The sequence below is a fragment of the Anser cygnoides genome, chromosome 1 (assembly GCF_040182565.1).
Source record: "Anser cygnoides isolate HZ-2024a breed goose chromosome 1, Taihu_goose_T2T_genome, whole genome shotgun sequence".
Taxonomy (NCBI): Eukaryota; Metazoa; Chordata; class Aves; order Anseriformes; family Anatidae; genus Anser; species Anser cygnoides.
In genome coordinates this window covers 140054606-140072994 of record NC_089873.1, presented here as the reverse complement: position 1 = coordinate 140072994, position 18389 = coordinate 140054606, and the positions used below count along the sequence as shown (strand labels likewise).

The window sequence follows — 18389 nt, the reverse complement described above, 5'->3', positions numbered from 1 at the left end:
CCCTTCCCCCACACAACTACAGTCTGCATGAAAACATATTGAAAAAAAAAACAAGCAGACTTTGCTACGTTTGCTTCTTCATTGTTTTATCCTCCAATTCAGCTCCTCCAAGTATACTCGGACATCAAACAGCTGAAACACAAAGGGACCTAACAAATGTAGAGCACTGGTGGCTAAACATACATATTAAAATCAAAACTTCAACTTCAGATACCTGTATTCTATTGAGCTCTACAACTGGCCCATGCTGACGATCTCTCACCATAGTTGCTTGCACAACTTTTCGGAAAGCTGCCTCCTAAAAAAGGGAAATACAAAAAATAAAGTTGCAAAACTGCTATCAAGTAAGAATGCTGCACACATTACACAGATAAACACACACACACTTCAATTCAGAGCGAAAAAAATGACTTCAACAGAACAGAGAAACTGATCCTGTACTACTAGCCTTCAGCAGTTTTCTTCCAAGTGCATCACAAAACACTAGAAAAGGCATAAAGCCTCTTAGTCTCTCTTTAGAAGACATGGAAACAGGCATCAAATGCTTTTGAAATACTCAAAAACAAACAAGTAAGAGCAACAGGAGAGGAAGCTGTGAGGTGTTAAAAAACATGTTATTTGTGTTAATACAATTCAAGTCTGAAACACACGGGATACCAAAAAGTAAAGAGGAAAGCCTCTCCTGCATCACTCAAAATCACGGCTTGAAAAGCTGTACTGCATTCAGCTTCAGTTATTACTAGGCAACCAACATGCTACTGAGTATAAACTGATTAATACACTAACATATGTATATAGCAAATAGTTAATGTCAGAGAAAAACAATAAAAAAGCCAAAGAAGAAGCCATCCTGCTAAGGAAGGCAATAAACAAACGAAAATAAAAGTAAGAAACTTTTCATGCGAATTTAAATATCTGAGGTTATCTCAGTAAATATTTGCCTAGATACAAGTACATCACAGCTTCTGCTGTCCCCAGCGAACGATTCGGACAAAAAATACACCTTTTACCACATTTCATCTTGTATCTGAAGCCTTTCTACAACAGTTCTACACACTCTAAAGTAAATGACATTAAATATGCTTCCTACACACCAATTCCTATATTTAATTTATCTACAGACTCCCTATTAATAGCATTAAGATATAAAAGTGTCATGAACACAATAGCTAGCCTTTCTCTCTCCTTCCTCCCCAGCCCAGGTCTTGATGAAAAAAAATATGTGGTCTTCTCTTGGTATGTGAAGCATACATTCTGTCAGATTTCCCTACTACACGATTTTATTGGGGTCTAGAGAAAGAGACTAAGACAATACACTCTAAGGAGTCTAGTTACAGGTTGTGTCTTATTTATTGGCAAAGAACAGTACTGCAGAAGAAAAATTAACTGCTTCTAGTTTCAAATGGATTTTGTCCTCAGCAGATTTTGGATTTTGTCTGTTTTTATACTGTTATAATTTTTTGTTAGATTAGACACGTTACTAGGACTGTGAGAAAATACAGACCCAAAACCAACGATCATACTGAACACCAGTCATCTTTTCCACAACTAAAGTTTTGAATTAATGTTGCATCCTTCAAGAACTTTAATTATCTAGACTTTTTCATGACCTACCTTTCTTACCACTGTGAAATTCCCTGTTTCTTTACCCATTTGAGTTTGAACTCCTAGGTACTGCCTCCCCTTTAACCCCAGTCTAAAATCATAAAACCTGCACAGAGCTTTCGATCAAGTAGTGTATCACCTGTCTGTAACAACTGAAATACAAAAGCAGACAATGACCATTTGAAATTTGTGGTGTCCCTCCCCCCACCCCCCCCCCCAAATAAGCACCTACTGATTACTCTAAAAGAATTTGCTTACACTACAAAAGACTTACAATATAAAGTTATTTTTAAGATCAACATAGAGTAAAACCATAATGAAAAATAGAGGGAAACATAATAAAAAGAACACATTCACGAAGAAAGATATTTGCATAATCAGAATGCAAATATTTGACATACAACATACACAACAAAATGAGATAAACAGTTCTACTTTCTTCAGAAACTGTTCAAGCAGTACATTTCTCTTACAGTTACAAATCACTCCCTTAAAAACCTATCCTGATAAATACCTTTCCCTGTGAAATCAGTATTCCCCGTAGTGTGTCAAACCCAACTGAGGGTCCTTGGCCAGTTTCATCCAATCTTCCTTCAAGATCAAACATTGGAATGCAAGGACAGAATAGTTCAGAAATGTGATGCAACAGCAGAAGCCTGTTTCTCAATGAAATGATGGGTATTTCCTGTAGATGATTGTACTCCATAGGAACCTGTGATAAGGCAACAATATCCAAAAATAATTTAGAATTATTATACACTTCATTTTATTAAAGAGAATGACTTAAGATTTGTAGGCGAATTTGTATTAAAATTCAGGTATTGGTTATCCACCCTGTCAAAACTTAATACAGAGTCCAGTTGTGTCTAAAAAATATTCATAGCATATTAATAGTAATCAACTAGACTGAAAGTGCCTGCAAGTATTAGAAACATGACAGTTAGACTATTCATGTTATCCCAAATTTTACAATTATTTTTATCCATAAATAAACATGCATTACCACTAGACCCAGGCATTATGCACCATCATTACAGTTGAAAAACTGAATGTTCAAAAACCGAACTTCTCAATGCGAGACAAGCAATGATGAACCCCACTTGGAAGATCCTCACCGGCAGAATACAGAATTAAAATTCCCTCCAATTTACTGTTCAGTATTGGATTACCAACTGAATCTTTCTCATCGCAGAAAATTAGAATCTTTCTTTGGAAATAAGGAAGTTAAACAATGGCTCAAAACAAATCAAACCACACCAAACTGATGCAGGGATTTAGAAAGGAAGTATGTCTGCTAGAAGATCAACAATAAGAACACTAAGTACATTTAGAATCTGAACGTAGTAAGCCAAAAGTATTACCTGCGTAGGGAGCTTGCCAGCATTTGCAGGTTTACTGGTTGACCATGCTAAAGTATGTGCTGAGCCACAGGCTACCCTGTTGATCTTTTTGCCCTGAAGTGCTGCAACCAAGCGCGGTCTTTGGATGGCATTAGTTGTTCCGTCCCCAAGCTGCCCTTCATCATTATCTCCCCATGTATACACCTCCCCTAAACCAATAAAAGTAATTAATTCTGAAGCCAAGACAGAACTTTATAAAATTTTATGTAAAAAAAATCAGACAAACTATTTAACCAAATGAGGCCCTCAACTGTAATTAAGATTTCCAGTACTGTATTCACCCTGAAAACCACTATCTGTTGCAGGTAAAAATCAAATGACACAATTACATGCCTACAGCAGCTAGTATTAGATGCATCTATTTCTTCATAGCGTGTACAACAAAGTTCTGCTTTGTTGCAGAGTAGTAGGAAACAGTAGGAAATGGCAGACCAGAAGAATGCTAATGGATACATCAGAAACAGTCTGGTCTTGATTAGTTTCATAGCAAAAAAAAAAAAAAAAAAAAAGATATTAAAAAAGAATTAGAAAAGACTTAACATTTTATATAAGAGAAGAGAGCCTTTAACAGTTGTATTATTAGAGTGGACATTACAATGGGTGTTTACTGCTGAAAGATTAGAAAATCCTTTTTCAAATATCAACCTCATTTCCAAGCATTCATTTTCTACAGCTATATTCTATTTCACTAGCATCTATAACACCCAGTTATTGTGCAGACTTGTTAGTTAAATTCAGGAGTGAGTCTGCTGCAAAGAGTATCTTGTATCTCAACCTACTCTATAAGAAGCAGTATTGTTTGCACAATGCTTCATTTACCAGGTTAGAACACCTCAACAGGTAAAGAAAACCTGTAAAAACACTAAATCCATTCATTCAACTCCTTGACGAACTTGTAATAACTTTTAGAGCTCTGTATTTTTCTTTGACTGTCAGTATTTATGAAACTTAACTCAATTTTTATCAATTAAAAGCCTTCAGTTATTTTAAAGTGATCATTGTAAATCAATGACATACTTTCTACTCAAGATTTATACAATATCCGCAAACAAAATATGCCCATGCACATAAAGGACCAGTATTTTTAACACGGACAGCCTACCAATATCTGACTAAAAAAAATGTTTTTCCCCTCCAAATGCAGTACTAAGTAACGTATCTCATTTTTATACCATCTTCAGTGCAGCAAACACAGTGTAAAGACCCCGTAGCAATTGCAATGACTTTCTTTCCTTGCAGTCCCTGCACTTGTCGTGGTCTTCTAACATGGTCATCAGATCCATGGCCTAGTCGATGATAATCTCCTTTTCCCCTGCACAGAGAAGGTAAAACATTTTAAAACTCTGTTTTAATCTAAGAAAAAAACAGGAGGACAGGCTGCGTTTGATATTAGGCCTGTAGATTTATTTATAAATAGTCCAACGACCAAAAATATTCGATATTTAGCGGAAACAATACGGCTCTGTCTCCAATTATTCAACATGAATCAACCCCAGCTCGTATGACACGGATGTGATTCTGCTGACAGAGTAAAGAATACTTAAAACCCCACAACATGGTTCCTGCTTATTCTGTGCAGGTCCTTACACCACATTTGCATGTGTATTTTGTTTCTTCTAAAAGTGTCAAGGCCAAGGATTAGAAGCATCCAATTGCAAAAAACAATAAGTTCACTGACCTCAGAGACTGGAATGATAACTAATGTAAGATATTTACCAGGTATATACTGCTCCAGATTTGGTAAGAGCCACAGAAAATTGCGATCCACATTCTACTTTAACCACTCCAAGGCCTGTGAGGGAATCGATCTAGGAAAATAATAGCAAAATAAATCAAAATTAATTAAGGAAGCTATAGTTTCATCAACTGCCTTGTATTTAGGAATATCTTAAGTCAAATAGGATGTGTAAGTGTTAAAGTGTCTATGTGTATGCTTATGAATTAAAATATGCATATAGATCATTTAGCAGAATTCCACTCCTTTCATCTTTCCACTATTTACTACTTAAACATTCAAAAGAAGCTCAGACTCGGAAAACTGTTTAAGATCTTATCTAGTATTTTACCTGCAGTAATTGCTCCTTAATAAAAACAGTAAGGTTCTGTCTCCAAATTCTTAACATTAATCATCCCTAGCTCCTCTGACATTGGATGTGATTCTGCTGACAGTAAAAAAATACTTAAACCTGCAGTACACCATTCCTACTCACTGTGTAGGTCTTCATGTCATTTTACCATCAATGCCATGGGACTGATGATTTATGAGACAAACAAGCTACTTTCATATTGTGTTGCATCACGCAATAAAAAACTTACTTGGGATAGTCTGGTAGACTTTGTCCTTTGGGAAATGGAAATGTGGACACCTGTATCTACATAAAAAGGTGTGATTCTGGACTAAGAATCTAAAATCCACTGTGCACAGGTATACACTTACATACTCTTATATTACTCTCCAACACAAACAGTGCTCATCTCTGTTTCAAATGCTGATACTTGAATTGATGTTGATATTGACTTGAATTGATAACGTACAGATAAAGTATGGCATGAGGTAGTATTACGCAACTTTATTAACAAAAGGAAGCATGGACAGCAGGTTAAGGGAGGTGATTCTTCCCCTCTACTCTGCTCTTGTGAAACCCCACCTGGAGCACTGTGTTCAGCTCTGAGGCCCCCAGCACAAGAACACCACAGACCTATTAAAACATGTCGAGAGGAAGGCCACGAGGATGATCAAGAGACTGGAGCACCTCTCCTGTGAAGACAGGCTGAGGGAGTTGGGGTTGTTCAGACCAGAGAAGAGAAGGCTCTTCTCCACCTCCCAGTACCTAAAGGGGGCCTACAGGAAAGCTGGGGAGGGACTCTCTGTCAGGGGGTGTAGTGACAGGACAAGGAGTAATGGCTTTAAGCTAAAAAATGGTAGGTTTAGATTAGACATTAAGAAGAAATTCTTTATTCATAGGGTGTTGAGACACTGGAACAGGTTGCCCAGAGAAGTTGTGGATGCCCCATCCCTGGAGGTGTTCAAAGCCAGACTGGATGGGGCTTTGGGCAACCTGGTCTGGTGGGAGGTGTCCCTGCCCATAGCAGGGGGTTGGAATTGGATGGTCTTTAAGGTCCCTTCCAACCCAAACCATTCTGTGATTCTACGAAATATAAAGATTTCTTGGGAAAAATCTAACCTTCTGAGAGGAACCAAAGTTAAAATAAGAAATATTCCTGGAGCGAGCAATTTCATCAAAAAGAAAAACAAAGTACAACTTTATCAGTCAGCACAAAACTTGAAGACCAGTCATTGTATCCTACAAATCCCATTATTAACAACAGAAGAAATCTGATGTCCCGAGTAGCTGGAAGTTTGCATATGTTAACGAATCTGTTTTCAGTGTTCTCTATTAACCTCATGGCTTCTAAAACAATGAAAAAATTATGTTTAAATACCTTCATTGGTACTTTACAGCCATCACTGCCTCCTCTCCCAAGTTTTCCATAATCTCCATCACCCCAGGACCAGACTGTATCATCATCAGTAAGGCATAATGTCTGTGCATCTCCGCTGCCACAGGCTATGTCAATCACACGATAGCCCTGGAGTGCTTCCACCTGTAAAGCAATCACCAGTTCTTGTTTACAACAAAAGACTCAGTCATTTAGTTTCATAAAAGACGACAAACCCGACTTGGAAAGGTGCTTCACTGGAATTGTGGGTCTGAAGTACCACAGGATCATGCAAATAAATTCAAGTCAAAGGCCTTTGCTCTTTTCAAACCAACAAAATGAAAACTGACTACACATTTTAAAATACTGGATTATTCTTTTTACTTGGTTGACAAGTTAAATTTTTTCACTGAAGAAGTCAAGGAAAATAACTCATACAAAACATGTAAGGTTTTCAAAGACTATATTCTGTTCACATAATTTCAGATTCTATGGTTCGCTATTGTATATACCACTTATTTCCCAATACCCTTTTAGGAGTTTACGATTTCCTAGCACTTGCATTACCTGAATTTAATCAACATCTTAACTTCTGAAATGCTGCCATCTAGTGATGAGGTATGGAATTGGGAATCACAAAGTAAAAGGATACTTACCACGCGAACTGCATCCTCCCAGTCCACACCCCTACTTGAAATACGGGATTAGAGGTAGCCTAATCCATCATCCACAACTTCACACACTTCAAACTCATCTACAGACTAGCTACCTTCATAATAACCAAAAAAATGGGGTGAGGAGGGGGTGGGGATGAAGGGAAGGGGAGGATGTGTAACAAAGGTGGGTAGACCTTGTTTTTGGGAGCAGGGGAATGAAAACATCTGGTTCTTTTCAGTACAAAGTATTTATGTGAAGGGAGTGCAGGCAGCTAAAGTGCATTTAAGATACTTACCACTCCCACCCAAACTGGAAGTGACAATAGCATGTAAATCTGTACCAATTGTAAACTGCTATGTCCTTTACACACTCTAGAGATGTTGTTTTGCTTGACAGGGAGAGTTAAACAAACTACTAATAAACTGTTTAGTGATCTCTAGTAAAGCTTTACAGCTCTACTTTCACTTCATTCTTTCAATCCATTCCTGTTTTCTAAAGCAACAGGACGTTTCCTACAAACGTATGCTGCCACTTCTTCCTTTTATTCTTTATACACAGATATTGGAGAAGTTACAAATCAGAAATTAAGAGCTGGACTAAGACCATACAGAATTCCAAACGTTTCTTACCAGTTTAGGTTTTAGTTGGTCCTCACTATCTCCATGCCCAAGGCGTCCGTATCTTCCCTTTCCCCATGTAAAAAGGTCTCCTGCAGCTGTAATGCATGCACTGTGTGCTCCTCCAGCAGCAATGTCAACCACTTCTATACCTCTCAGAGATTCAATTACACGAGGACGATCACAAGGGCTGAAACGAAAATAATTGTTCTGACAGAACTTTTAGGATAGACCATTCACATACACCAATGTACAGAGAGCTTTATAAAATGAGTACAAGGAAATCTACTTCAGAATTTAATTTTGTTCCAGTTTAACATCCTCAAGATCTGTGTTTCATTATTCATTCAGAAATAATAACTAATTAATAAGATAGAATTATTTTACCATATGTTATACTAAAGAATTACAGGTTAAGTGAAACTACAGAAGCATTTACACTGGAAAATCGGTCCAATTTAACACTAGAAATTTTGATAATGTATATTGCATTGGACTGCTTTTCTCCATGGACTTAAACATTCCTTTTTTTTTGGTTCAGAATACTGTTGTCTCAAACACAACAGAATTTCTCCTTTAACATAAGAAACAATTCATATGAACATCAAAAGCAGAATGGCAGTTTTGCTCCCTCCTAAAGTGCCATGAAGTTCCACATACCCACAAGATAAATTCCAAAGGAAATCCACTGGTCTTTGGCGTCTACAGATGTGCTAGAATACAGTATCTACTCATAGAAATCCAAGCAACTTTACCTGATGAGTATTTTGTAGTTCTCGAATCTAAAAAAATACCTTCCCATACCAGTAATTAATACTTCAACATACAGACTTATGTAACACCTAAATACATTGCAACTATAATAGATACCCATTAGCAGTTTTACAAAATAACACCTCAAAGCATTACCTTCGGTTTCCATGACCAAGTTTACCATCTTCTGCTTCACCCCAAGAATAAACTTCTCCCTCAGAAGACAATGCCAAACAGTGCTTTCCTCCTGAGTTCACTGCGACTTTCTTTATAAACACATGCTGAATGGATTCCAGTAAAGTTGGAGTAGAAACTGACTCAGTTCCTCCAATTCCAAGCCTACCACCTGCTCCGTATCCAGTGGCGTACAGCTTTAAAATGAAGAATACAATTTAAGTTCATTTATGCCTTGAAGAACACTCACTAGAACTGTAGAGAAGAATTCTTAATGAATGTATACTAAAATATGATTAAAGAAAAGCCTGAAAAAAACAGCTTTTTGCTTGCCTCTATACCCTTATACCCTCTTTTGGAATTTTCCAGAATGTGTGTACCAACAGCAAGAGGTTTTTCCTTTCAAAGTAAGAGTGGCTTTGTTTTTTACGATTTAATGTAAGTGAGCAACATCACTACATGTTCTATACTGAAGTTCCTGAACATATGGAAGAAGAGGGATTTCTTGAGCTTTCATATTGGTGCTGATAGTGCTACAGAACATACACTAGTCTAAGGACAAAGACAAAAGCTGAAACGAGGGTTACATTCTTTTTCTTACTAGATCAACATAGATGGATAAGGTAGGCTGGCTTTGGGCAACAAATTCTTCATTAAATCTGAAGCAAAAACAGCTGGCTGCAAAGAAACACAAACTCCTCCAGTATGCGTACCTCTTCTCCCCCTTTGTGGGTACCATATTTATCATCTAAGGCCTCTTACTCATGTCATCTCTACTGCATAGACACTAACTTCTTTTGCTTTCAGAGATGACCTGACACATATTTAATTAAATTCTTCATAACCACTTTGTTTGTGCTTAGCTTTAAAGCCTTCAGCTTCCCTTTAAGATCTCAAGAAGGTTTTACATTTCCAGAAACTATCTACTTTTCCAATTCTACAAGCTGGTTCAGAAAGAAAGAGAGAAAATTCTACCTACATATGCAACTGTGACTTAATTTTGTTAATCAACTGTTCTACACTCACAGGAGGTATTTCCCATGGCAATTCAGATTATCTTTCCAACCCAAACAAGGAACGCTCAGTAGCTGGAGGTAGCATGCAACTATTCAGTTTCACAAGAGGAATTTACAATAGCCTGCTCCAACATTCCCTGTCAGGTACATGTAAACACATTCTGAAAAAACAATTTTCCACACTTCTTTTTACTGCAATACAATCTAACCTCAATCAAGGAAATACTAAGCACAGCAATTTGTTGTCACCAGTTTCAATCTGTGTTGCCAAAAAATTGAAGAGTGAAATATGATTATATAATTATGCAAAGAAAATTCTGCTCTAGGTTTTCAAGCTTTATGAGAAATACAAGTTTCATAATAAAAAAGATAAAATGGTTTGCACATATTCCCCTTAAAATAAGAACTTTTTAAAGAAGGCTTTACATTTTCAAAGTTTCTAAATCCTATGCCATAAGCCACAGTCTCTAGTCTGCTACGCATTTAATTTTCCTTCCCCCAGGAACATTCAATTACCTGTACCTGAAAGTAGAACACATGAAATTTAGTACCTCTGATGCCAGGAATGAAAATAAGGCTACATTCAAGTCAATATGAGCTGCCACTGATCTAATGAATTTTATTTTAAATCCTAATGTTGATTTTGTAAAAGTATCGAGAAACCATAACTTTGTGTGATAGCATGACAAAATCATGTATCACCCACAGGTTTCTTTCAAGCATTACTACTGTAGTTTTCTTTCTTCCTTGCAATAAGCACATATAAACACAGTTGCTTCTTCCAATTCCATCCCATACATACAGTTTTTAAACACAGTACCGCTTTTTACCCTTCTTGTCTATCCAAAAGGTTTTTGTCTCAACACAATGATATCAAGCAATTAATCCATTCCTTATCCTTTTGTGAATCATTAACAAGGATGATACTGACTGCTTAGGACAGAAACATTAATCTAGTGATACATTATAGTGAAACTGTTACAAAAAGTCTAGCTAAAAATCTCAATCACATCCTCCACACAAAGCTGCCATCTGTATCAAAATTAAGATGTTTTCAAATTCACAAACTTATTTTTTTTCTCTTATACCTAACCCTAAATCTTTGCATGGCACACCTTTCCACTGACGGTTTAAGCATCTAAAAATTAAATCCTGCAATATCTAACTTAAATGCATTTAGCTAGCCCTGAAAAATCTCAGATTCCAATTATAGCTCTCCCTTGTCAGGGAGACCATCACCATCACATTTTACTGTCTGTACCGTTTTATGGGACTCTGTGAGCCTATTGTTTCTATTCTTCTTTGTTTTCCAAAAATCTGCTCACAGTTCTGAATTGAAAACTAAAATATTCATGTCTTGTTTCAAGCATTTAATGCTATAGCACATTGAAGTCCTATGTTGTACAGGCAGAATTGGTACAGTTTAGTTTCATTTTAAAATATATTTAATTAATTAAATGGGGATACACATATTACTACTGATTTAGCCAAACTCATTCTGAATAACAGGATGAAATTTTTAAAGGGAGTTTAACAAACATTTATTTATTGTATGCTTACTTTTCCATCAGCAGTCACTGCAAACAGGGTCTGTTCACCACCAATTAATTGCACTGGTCTAAGAGTAGCAAGAGCTTCACATGGAGTCGGGACTTTGACTTTTGCCCCTTCAATCCCACCAAGTTGTCCTCTGTGATTATGACCCCAACCATAAATAGTTCCACTGCCTCCAGCTGAAAGTGTCCAATCGTCAGGTCGTCTACATAAAATTTGAAATTAAAAAAAAAAGTTATAAAAGAGCTTCTAGAAAGTCACAAAAAAGTTGTTTGTTCCGTAAGAGTGAAGCATCACAAGACAAAACAAGTGACAGCTGAAAGAAATAACCTATTCATCCACTGGACAAGCTGTTCATCCTGTTCTCTCTTAAAGACATCATGGCACTCATGAAGAACATCCATATTTTCATTATCTGCCATTAATTCTCGGATTTTCTTTGCCACCTGTAAAATATTTTGGATTAAACAACGTTATTCCAATTGTCAGCTACTCCTATCATAGTTGACATAAAACACTTCAAATCTCAGCATATTCCTTTAAATGAAACATTTTCACACGTTCCATAAGCTATTTAAAATATTCCTGCAATACCTCATCGAGGAAAAGGCGAGGTAATGGAGTCCTTTTATCAAGAGCCACAGCAACCCTGGATGCCATACAGTATCTTCTGAACCAAGCCCATTTGTGTGTCTCTGCACAGCAAGGGAGAGTATCCAATTCTAGATCACAAGCGAGAGCCACAAGCACCTGCAGACAAACAAAACGGACATAATGGATGCATCAAAAATGTGTAATAAAAAGGAATACACATTTGATGTAGTAGAACAGCTCATAGACCAGTAGGGCATGAACACAGTCTCAAAAAAGGTAAAGTACAGGGGACATCAAGAGCTATCCATGTCCATTACTCTCATTGACTGGACAGTATCAAGTGCACCCAGACGATCTCACACAGTTAGATATCTAATTTCCTCCTCCAATCCAACAATTTTCACAGCACCCCTGTGAAAAACACCTCCTAGATTAATTATCTTTTCAACATCAAATGTCACATGCTGAACTTTTTACCTTCCATTTCTAAACTAAGTATCTTTCCTCTAATGAAATCCACTTAGTTTACTGCTGAAGATGGTGAACAATAGATTACTTCTCTCTAAAACCTTTTACTTAAAGAATTTCTTTAAGATAGATAAATCCTCTTATTTTAACTCTTACTACAGGGGAAGCTTTTTTAGCCTTATTATTCTTGTTGCTCTTCTCTAGACCTCCTCAGCTCATTTCTTTGCACTTTGAAGTATGAGGCCCAAAACTGAAGACCATTCCTTTTAAGGCATTTTTATTTGTTCCAACCAGAGGTCAACACCACCTTCAGCGTATTTAAACAGATAAATAAAAATACACAATACTCCTGTTAGGAAAACTCAGAAATCAGTTGTCAAAAACAGTTTCAGCTGTAGCCCACTACACCTTCAAATGTTTTTCCTGATCTTGTATTTGTATATTTGATTCTCCTTTTAGAAGTAGCATTCTGATATTTTTTTAATGCAACTTCATCTCTATGAGTTCAGACCCATTTTTCAAAATTCATTAAGAGCAACCTTTACAAGAATTTTCTCTATTGCTACTAGGTGCTCACTTAGTATCACAAAAAAAAATCCAGAAAAACATGTGTAATGAATTCTTTACTGATTGTATCCCATTACCTTAAAGAAAGGGCTGTGGAGCAGTTGTTTGCCACCTCTCACAATAGGGTCTTCATAGTCAAACTGTCGCTGCAAAGCTTCTGGAAGACCTTTAACCAACGCAGCTAAAGCACTCCCTGTGAAACTCTAAGAGAAACCACAGAACAAGAAAATTTGTCTATGAATTACAAGAAGTTTAGATAACCATGACAAAAAATTAGTAACTTACCAAACTAGTTAGTTATGTGAAGAATCGTTTCCAAATACATAAGTATTTATATCATTTTTGACAATTCCAAAATCACATAGATACAAAACTGGTATTAGTTTTTTTTTTTCTTTCCTAAAATGGAGTCCCTTTACAGGTACTTACAGACTTGTGAAAGTAGGCTATTCATGTGCACATTTCCTATTTTGTGGTTAACAATAAAAGCCTTTAACAGCAGGACCAGCATTTTTAATGCTTTGCATATATCTTAATGTGAAAAATGTTAGAGAAGAGCATCGCTGCCTGCTTACCAAAGCTCGTGTTTCCCCATCGTTATCCCCAAGAATCCGGTTGATGTTAATAGACTGGCCAAATTCCGTTGTGAGCAGTTTCCGTAGTCTCTGCAAAGCCCACATTCTGTGGCCAGCAGCTAAGGAAATATAAGCACACAAATCCCAGAATTACTTTACACAATCATTTTAACTTCAAACAAGCAGACTTAAATTTAAGACTTACACCTACCTAAGGCACTCAGCTGAGCACAAGCTGCAAGAGAAGCTGCCAAGCGAGGAACTATACTCCTGTTGGAAGCAAAATTTAAGCGAAAATCCAACAAACATGTAACCAAATCCATTGAGGGACATGAAAGAATGCAACGATCTGAGAGAAGGTCTTTGGGGCCTGCAAGAAACGAAAAGTAAAACATAAAGTAAGAAAATAGAAGGTGGAGAAGATTTGCCCTTGGACTGACATAAGAACAGAACAAGGGCAGGATTTAGCTGACCAAACGCAGCAGTCTACAGTGCTGGTCTACATCTGAGTTGGTCTATTCCACCTCCCTTTGAAGGGGCAGGAAAGAAGAGGCACTTTCATGACATAGAATCATAAAACGTCTTGAGTTGGAAGAGACCCACAAGGATCAAGTTCAACTTGTGACGCCACACAAGGCAGCTCTTGGGATTTAAACCATATATCTAAGAGCATTAGCCAAATGCTTCTTCAACAACAACTGGTTTGGGGTTATGACCATGAGGAGCTTATTCCAGTGCTTGACCACCCTCCTCTCAGTGAAGAACTTTTTCCTAATATCCAATCTGAACTTCCCCCAACTCAGATTTAAGCCGTTCCCTTGCATCCTATCACCAATCACAACACAGTTCACCTAATCCCAAAGGCTCATTAGAAAAAAATTCACATGAATTATGCCTCAGAAGTAACCTCTCTTCACTGATGGAGGGGCAAACTACAGCAATTACAAAAATACTTCTCTCTCTTCTTTATGTACACGTACACCTCTCAGGACTTTGTTGAAAACTTTTTCCAGGTATAAAAAATTTTTCATACTATGAATATAAATAATTAAAACTTCAGCATGTAAATATTTAGACTGTGGAATAAATTTAATTGTAGAAACTAAACTAGTAAATATACTCTCTCATCCTTATGTAAACGTGATGATCTTACCTGCAGCTGGCATGATAGGGTAAACAGTGAATCGCCATCCCCATCCGTTTACGGAGCCATCACTGATGAACTTCCATTTCAGTTCATCCCCTGGAATTCGCAACTCACTAGACCAATCTGACCACTCTCGACCTGTTACAGCAGGTAACATGAACATATTCACGCATACTGACTGAGCCAATGCAAGCCACTCACCAAGAGTAACTTCCCTCTATGATTATGTCTTGTAAACATCACATAAATACACTCCAAAAGAAAAAGGTATGTGGAGCACATGAACATAACTATAAAGATGCTACGTTAACAAAACTTAAGTCTTAATTCAATTAGCACTTCTAACATATGTCCTCAGTGCTTTTAATACCTCTTTCAAAAAAAACAATTATGAAGCCTTACTAGAATCCATTCTTCTGTTTTCAAATTGCAAGAATTTTCAAGTTTCTTTCATGCTAATTTTTAGTACGTTGCAACAGATTTTCATAAGCTTTAGGTCTCTTTCCAACCAAAACCAGCTCAATAATGAAACACATGAACATGTGCAACTGAAGCAGGTTGAGGGAAAAACTGGTGAGCAGTAAAAGCCCACATCATGAGTGTTCAGAATTGTTAAGCATAGGCAGTAACTACTTAGACCCTTGCACTTGATGTAATATATGGGTAGGTTCAATGTAAAATCTGATGAGATTAAAAATATTCCTCCATCGTCTCCTGAAAAATCAACAGCACTTTAAAATGAAATTACAGATAATATGATAAAAGATGTGAAGATTTTATGTAGTGTTAGTTACATAGATCAGAGCAGAAAACAGAAAGAGAGAGCCTAGATTGTATTTTGGGCATTCAACAGCAGAAGAGCATTTGTCTTGACTGTAAAAAAGCTCAAATTTCTATAATTATTACTTGAAAGAGACAAAACCTAGCTAAGGAGTATCATTTCACAATTGTTTTTCCAATTTGTTAAAATATGCTTTGATTATACAGAAATTCACGTATGGTGCCATGGGTGCTAGTAATTAATTTTTTACACTCTAACTGCTCTTCGGAAAAGCAATCTTTCATGTCTGTATGTAGATCATACAGTGGTTGGGTTTTTTTTAGTTTAAAATAGAATATCAATTTACATAGTTTTTCCTCTTTGTTATTGGTATATCCCTGACAAGGAGTAAGTCACAGCGGTACATTTAATTCAGCGTTTAACAGCAAATCACACAAGACACTTTGGAAAAGCACCTGATCGGACGGAAACAATTCTGTTGACACCATCCATGATGGTGAGTGGATCATGACGCCGCTCTGTAGAACACTGGCGATCAAATTCTACTCTCAGTCCCTCAGCACCTAAACAGCAACAAAGAATTTACACACTTCTACAGAGCAATCAATACCACAAACAAATGCAGTATTTTAGAAATCCACATGAAATCAAATGCAAATGTTTGGAAGCCACAGTGCTCATTAATAAAAATGAGAACCTGGACTTGCTTTGGTTTAATAACATTGTTTGTCTAACATCTTCTCTTTGAAAGACTTACATCGTAGAGAGCTCGTGAATTGAGCTAGGAGAGAAGACTATACTCAGAACATTCCCAACTGAAGTTTCCGTAGCAAAAAAAAAAAAAAAAAAGTATTTACAGTTAAGACAAATATCAAAAGATACAGGCAATAGAGAATTAAGTACCAGATAACATACTGAAGGAAGCACTAAATGAAAATACAGCATAGGCATAGAAAGGAAAAAAGCATTTCCTAGTGATCAAGGCTGAAAGACAGTTCAGTTCTTCTGAAAGACAGGTTCAGTTACTGACCTTGAAAACAACTCAGGTCATTCTCAGCTTTGTAACTGAACAGAAAATAGCAGTAATATATAGCTGCAGAGAAATGGTATACAGAACTCAGTCACAGACAGAGAACCCAAACTTGAGTAAACATATATTTCACAGGACTGAGATGTTCATGCTGTATACGAGTATTTTAAGAAATATTTTATTATAGCAACAGGATACATAGTATTACTTTAAAAGTAATACTTTTGTATCTTTGTATGTATTGTTGTTTGTATTGTAATGTTGATCTGGTAGAATGGGTCTAGAGGAGAGCTATGAAGTTGATCAGAGGGCTGGAGCACCTCTCCTAGTAAGAAAGGCTGAGAGGGCTGGGGATGCTCATCTTACAGAAGAGAAGGCTCCAGGGTGATCTCATTGCAGCTTTTCAATACTTAAAGGGGGCTTATAAAAAGATGGAGAACAACTTTTTGCTCAGGCAGACAATGATAGGACAAGGGGTAATGGTTTTAAACTAAACTTCCTAACTTCAGATTAGAGGTTAGGAAGAAATTCTTCACTCAGAGGGTGGTGAGGCACTGAACAAGTTGCCTAGAGAGGCTGTGGATGCCCCATCTCTGGAGGTGTTTGAGGCCAGGTTGGATGAGGCCCTGGGCAACCTGATCTAGTGGATGGCATCTCTGTCCATGGCAGAGGGGTTGGAACTAGATGGTCTTTAAGGTCCCCTTCCAACCCAAGCTGTTCTATGATTCTGTGTTTCTATGAAAAGTTCTACACACATTTTTGTAAACGGAGGAAAAATTTATGCATGTAGGCTTGCAAGTAACCAAATTTTAGAAACATAACTCTAGGAATTCTATACCTGGTATTTTAACTGTGCCACTAGAAGATGTATCATCAGTATACGGATGGCTGCTTTCTACCACAACTGGTTGTGATGAAAGGCGACCACTTTGTGAATCAGTTGCCACATCTTCTAACTCAGTAACACATAGCTCCAACAACATATCAGCAACCTAATAAAAAAAAAAGACAAACCTAAAATCAAGCTTACAAAAAGTATGTATGGTTAGCCCAAGAAATCTAAAGCCAACTACCCTTCTTCCTGAATTTAAAAACAAACAAACAAACAAAAAAACAAAAAACAAATTTTCCTCGCTAAAGCTTGAAAACTTTTAAAACTAGAAGCCAAACACCATAATTCTAAGTAAATGCCAGAACAAATAATACTTTTCCCTCACAGAAAAAATAAACTAAAGCATAACTAAATCATAGGCCAAGAGATTAGTGAAAGATGTAATCTTTTAACCAAAATGTAACATTAAAATATATAATTTAGAGAGAACAGGACTTATTTTTAAAGAGCAGTTTCAAATAAAAATTCTGACTCTGGAGGAAAGAAAAAAGTTGTTTAGCCACTCACTATTAATGCTAGAAGGAAAAATGGTGATATGTTAGTGCATATATACTGTGCATTTCATTGGGGTGGGAGGGGAATAACTATCTCAAATCCAGAACAGAGGTATACATATAGCTGATCATAATAAGGAATTTAAAAACTTGAAAAAAATTAACAGCTCCAGAAATGCCACTTTATTACTCCCACACCAATCACATTAGTTAGGGTCTCACACAATCCTGGTTTACTAGGACAGATATACCCTATTTTATTTTATTTTTTTAAGTGTAGCTGTCTTGTCATTTATATCATTTATTTTAAAAAACTCTGAATTCAATATATGATCCTTATCAGAATCATTATTTACCTTTTTGGGTAGTGAAGCCAATTTTAAAAAAGGAACACAAGCACCAGCTTTGCATCATTTCCAACATTTCAAAGCAGTCTTTAAAGCAGTGCAAAGCCATAAATGAACTACATCATATAAAGATCTTAAAACAAACTCATCATACTCATTAGAAAAATATTTCAAGGGTAAAGCTGAAAAATGTTAAACAACTTTCAGTTCATTCCTATTAGCAGACATTATATAAAACATTTATGATTTGTCCTAATCTTCTGTATAGCTGTTAGCA

The 18389-nt window shown here is 36.6% G+C and overlaps 1 protein-coding gene across 3 annotated transcripts in view; it reads right to left on the bottom strand.

Annotated features, from left to right (window-relative positions):
* Positions 1 to 18389, bottom strand: part of HERC2 (HECT and RLD domain containing E3 ubiquitin protein ligase 2) — a 111575-nt gene that overhangs the window by 12024 nt on the left and 81162 nt on the right. For 2 of the 3 annotated variants that reach the window (XM_048051157.2, XM_048051158.2), the window contains 17 exons: positions 17218 to 17371; positions 15805 to 15912; positions 14575 to 14706; positions 13633 to 13791; positions 13422 to 13540; positions 12924 to 13049; positions 11812 to 11967; positions 11548 to 11663; positions 11224 to 11422; positions 8630 to 8844; positions 7733 to 7910; positions 6450 to 6611; positions 4722 to 4813; positions 4178 to 4317; positions 2967 to 3154; positions 2120 to 2317; positions 215 to 298 (listed from right to left, as the gene is read on the bottom strand). In XM_048051157.2, coding sequence (XP_047907114.1) covers positions 215 to 298; positions 2120 to 2317; positions 2967 to 3154; positions 4178 to 4317; positions 4722 to 4813; positions 6450 to 6611; positions 7733 to 7910; positions 8630 to 8844; positions 11224 to 11422; positions 11548 to 11663; positions 11812 to 11967; positions 12924 to 13049; positions 13422 to 13540; positions 13633 to 13791; positions 14575 to 14706; positions 15805 to 15912; positions 17218 to 17371 — 2526 coding nt within the window. The remainder of the gene's footprint in view (positions 1 to 214; positions 299 to 2119; positions 2318 to 2966; positions 3155 to 4177; positions 4318 to 4721; positions 4814 to 6449; positions 6612 to 7732; positions 7911 to 8629; positions 8845 to 11223; positions 11423 to 11547; positions 11664 to 11811; positions 11968 to 12923; positions 13050 to 13421; positions 13541 to 13632; positions 13792 to 14574; positions 14707 to 15804; positions 15913 to 17217; positions 17372 to 18389) is intronic. The other variant, XM_066983432.1, reaches the window with a different exon arrangement.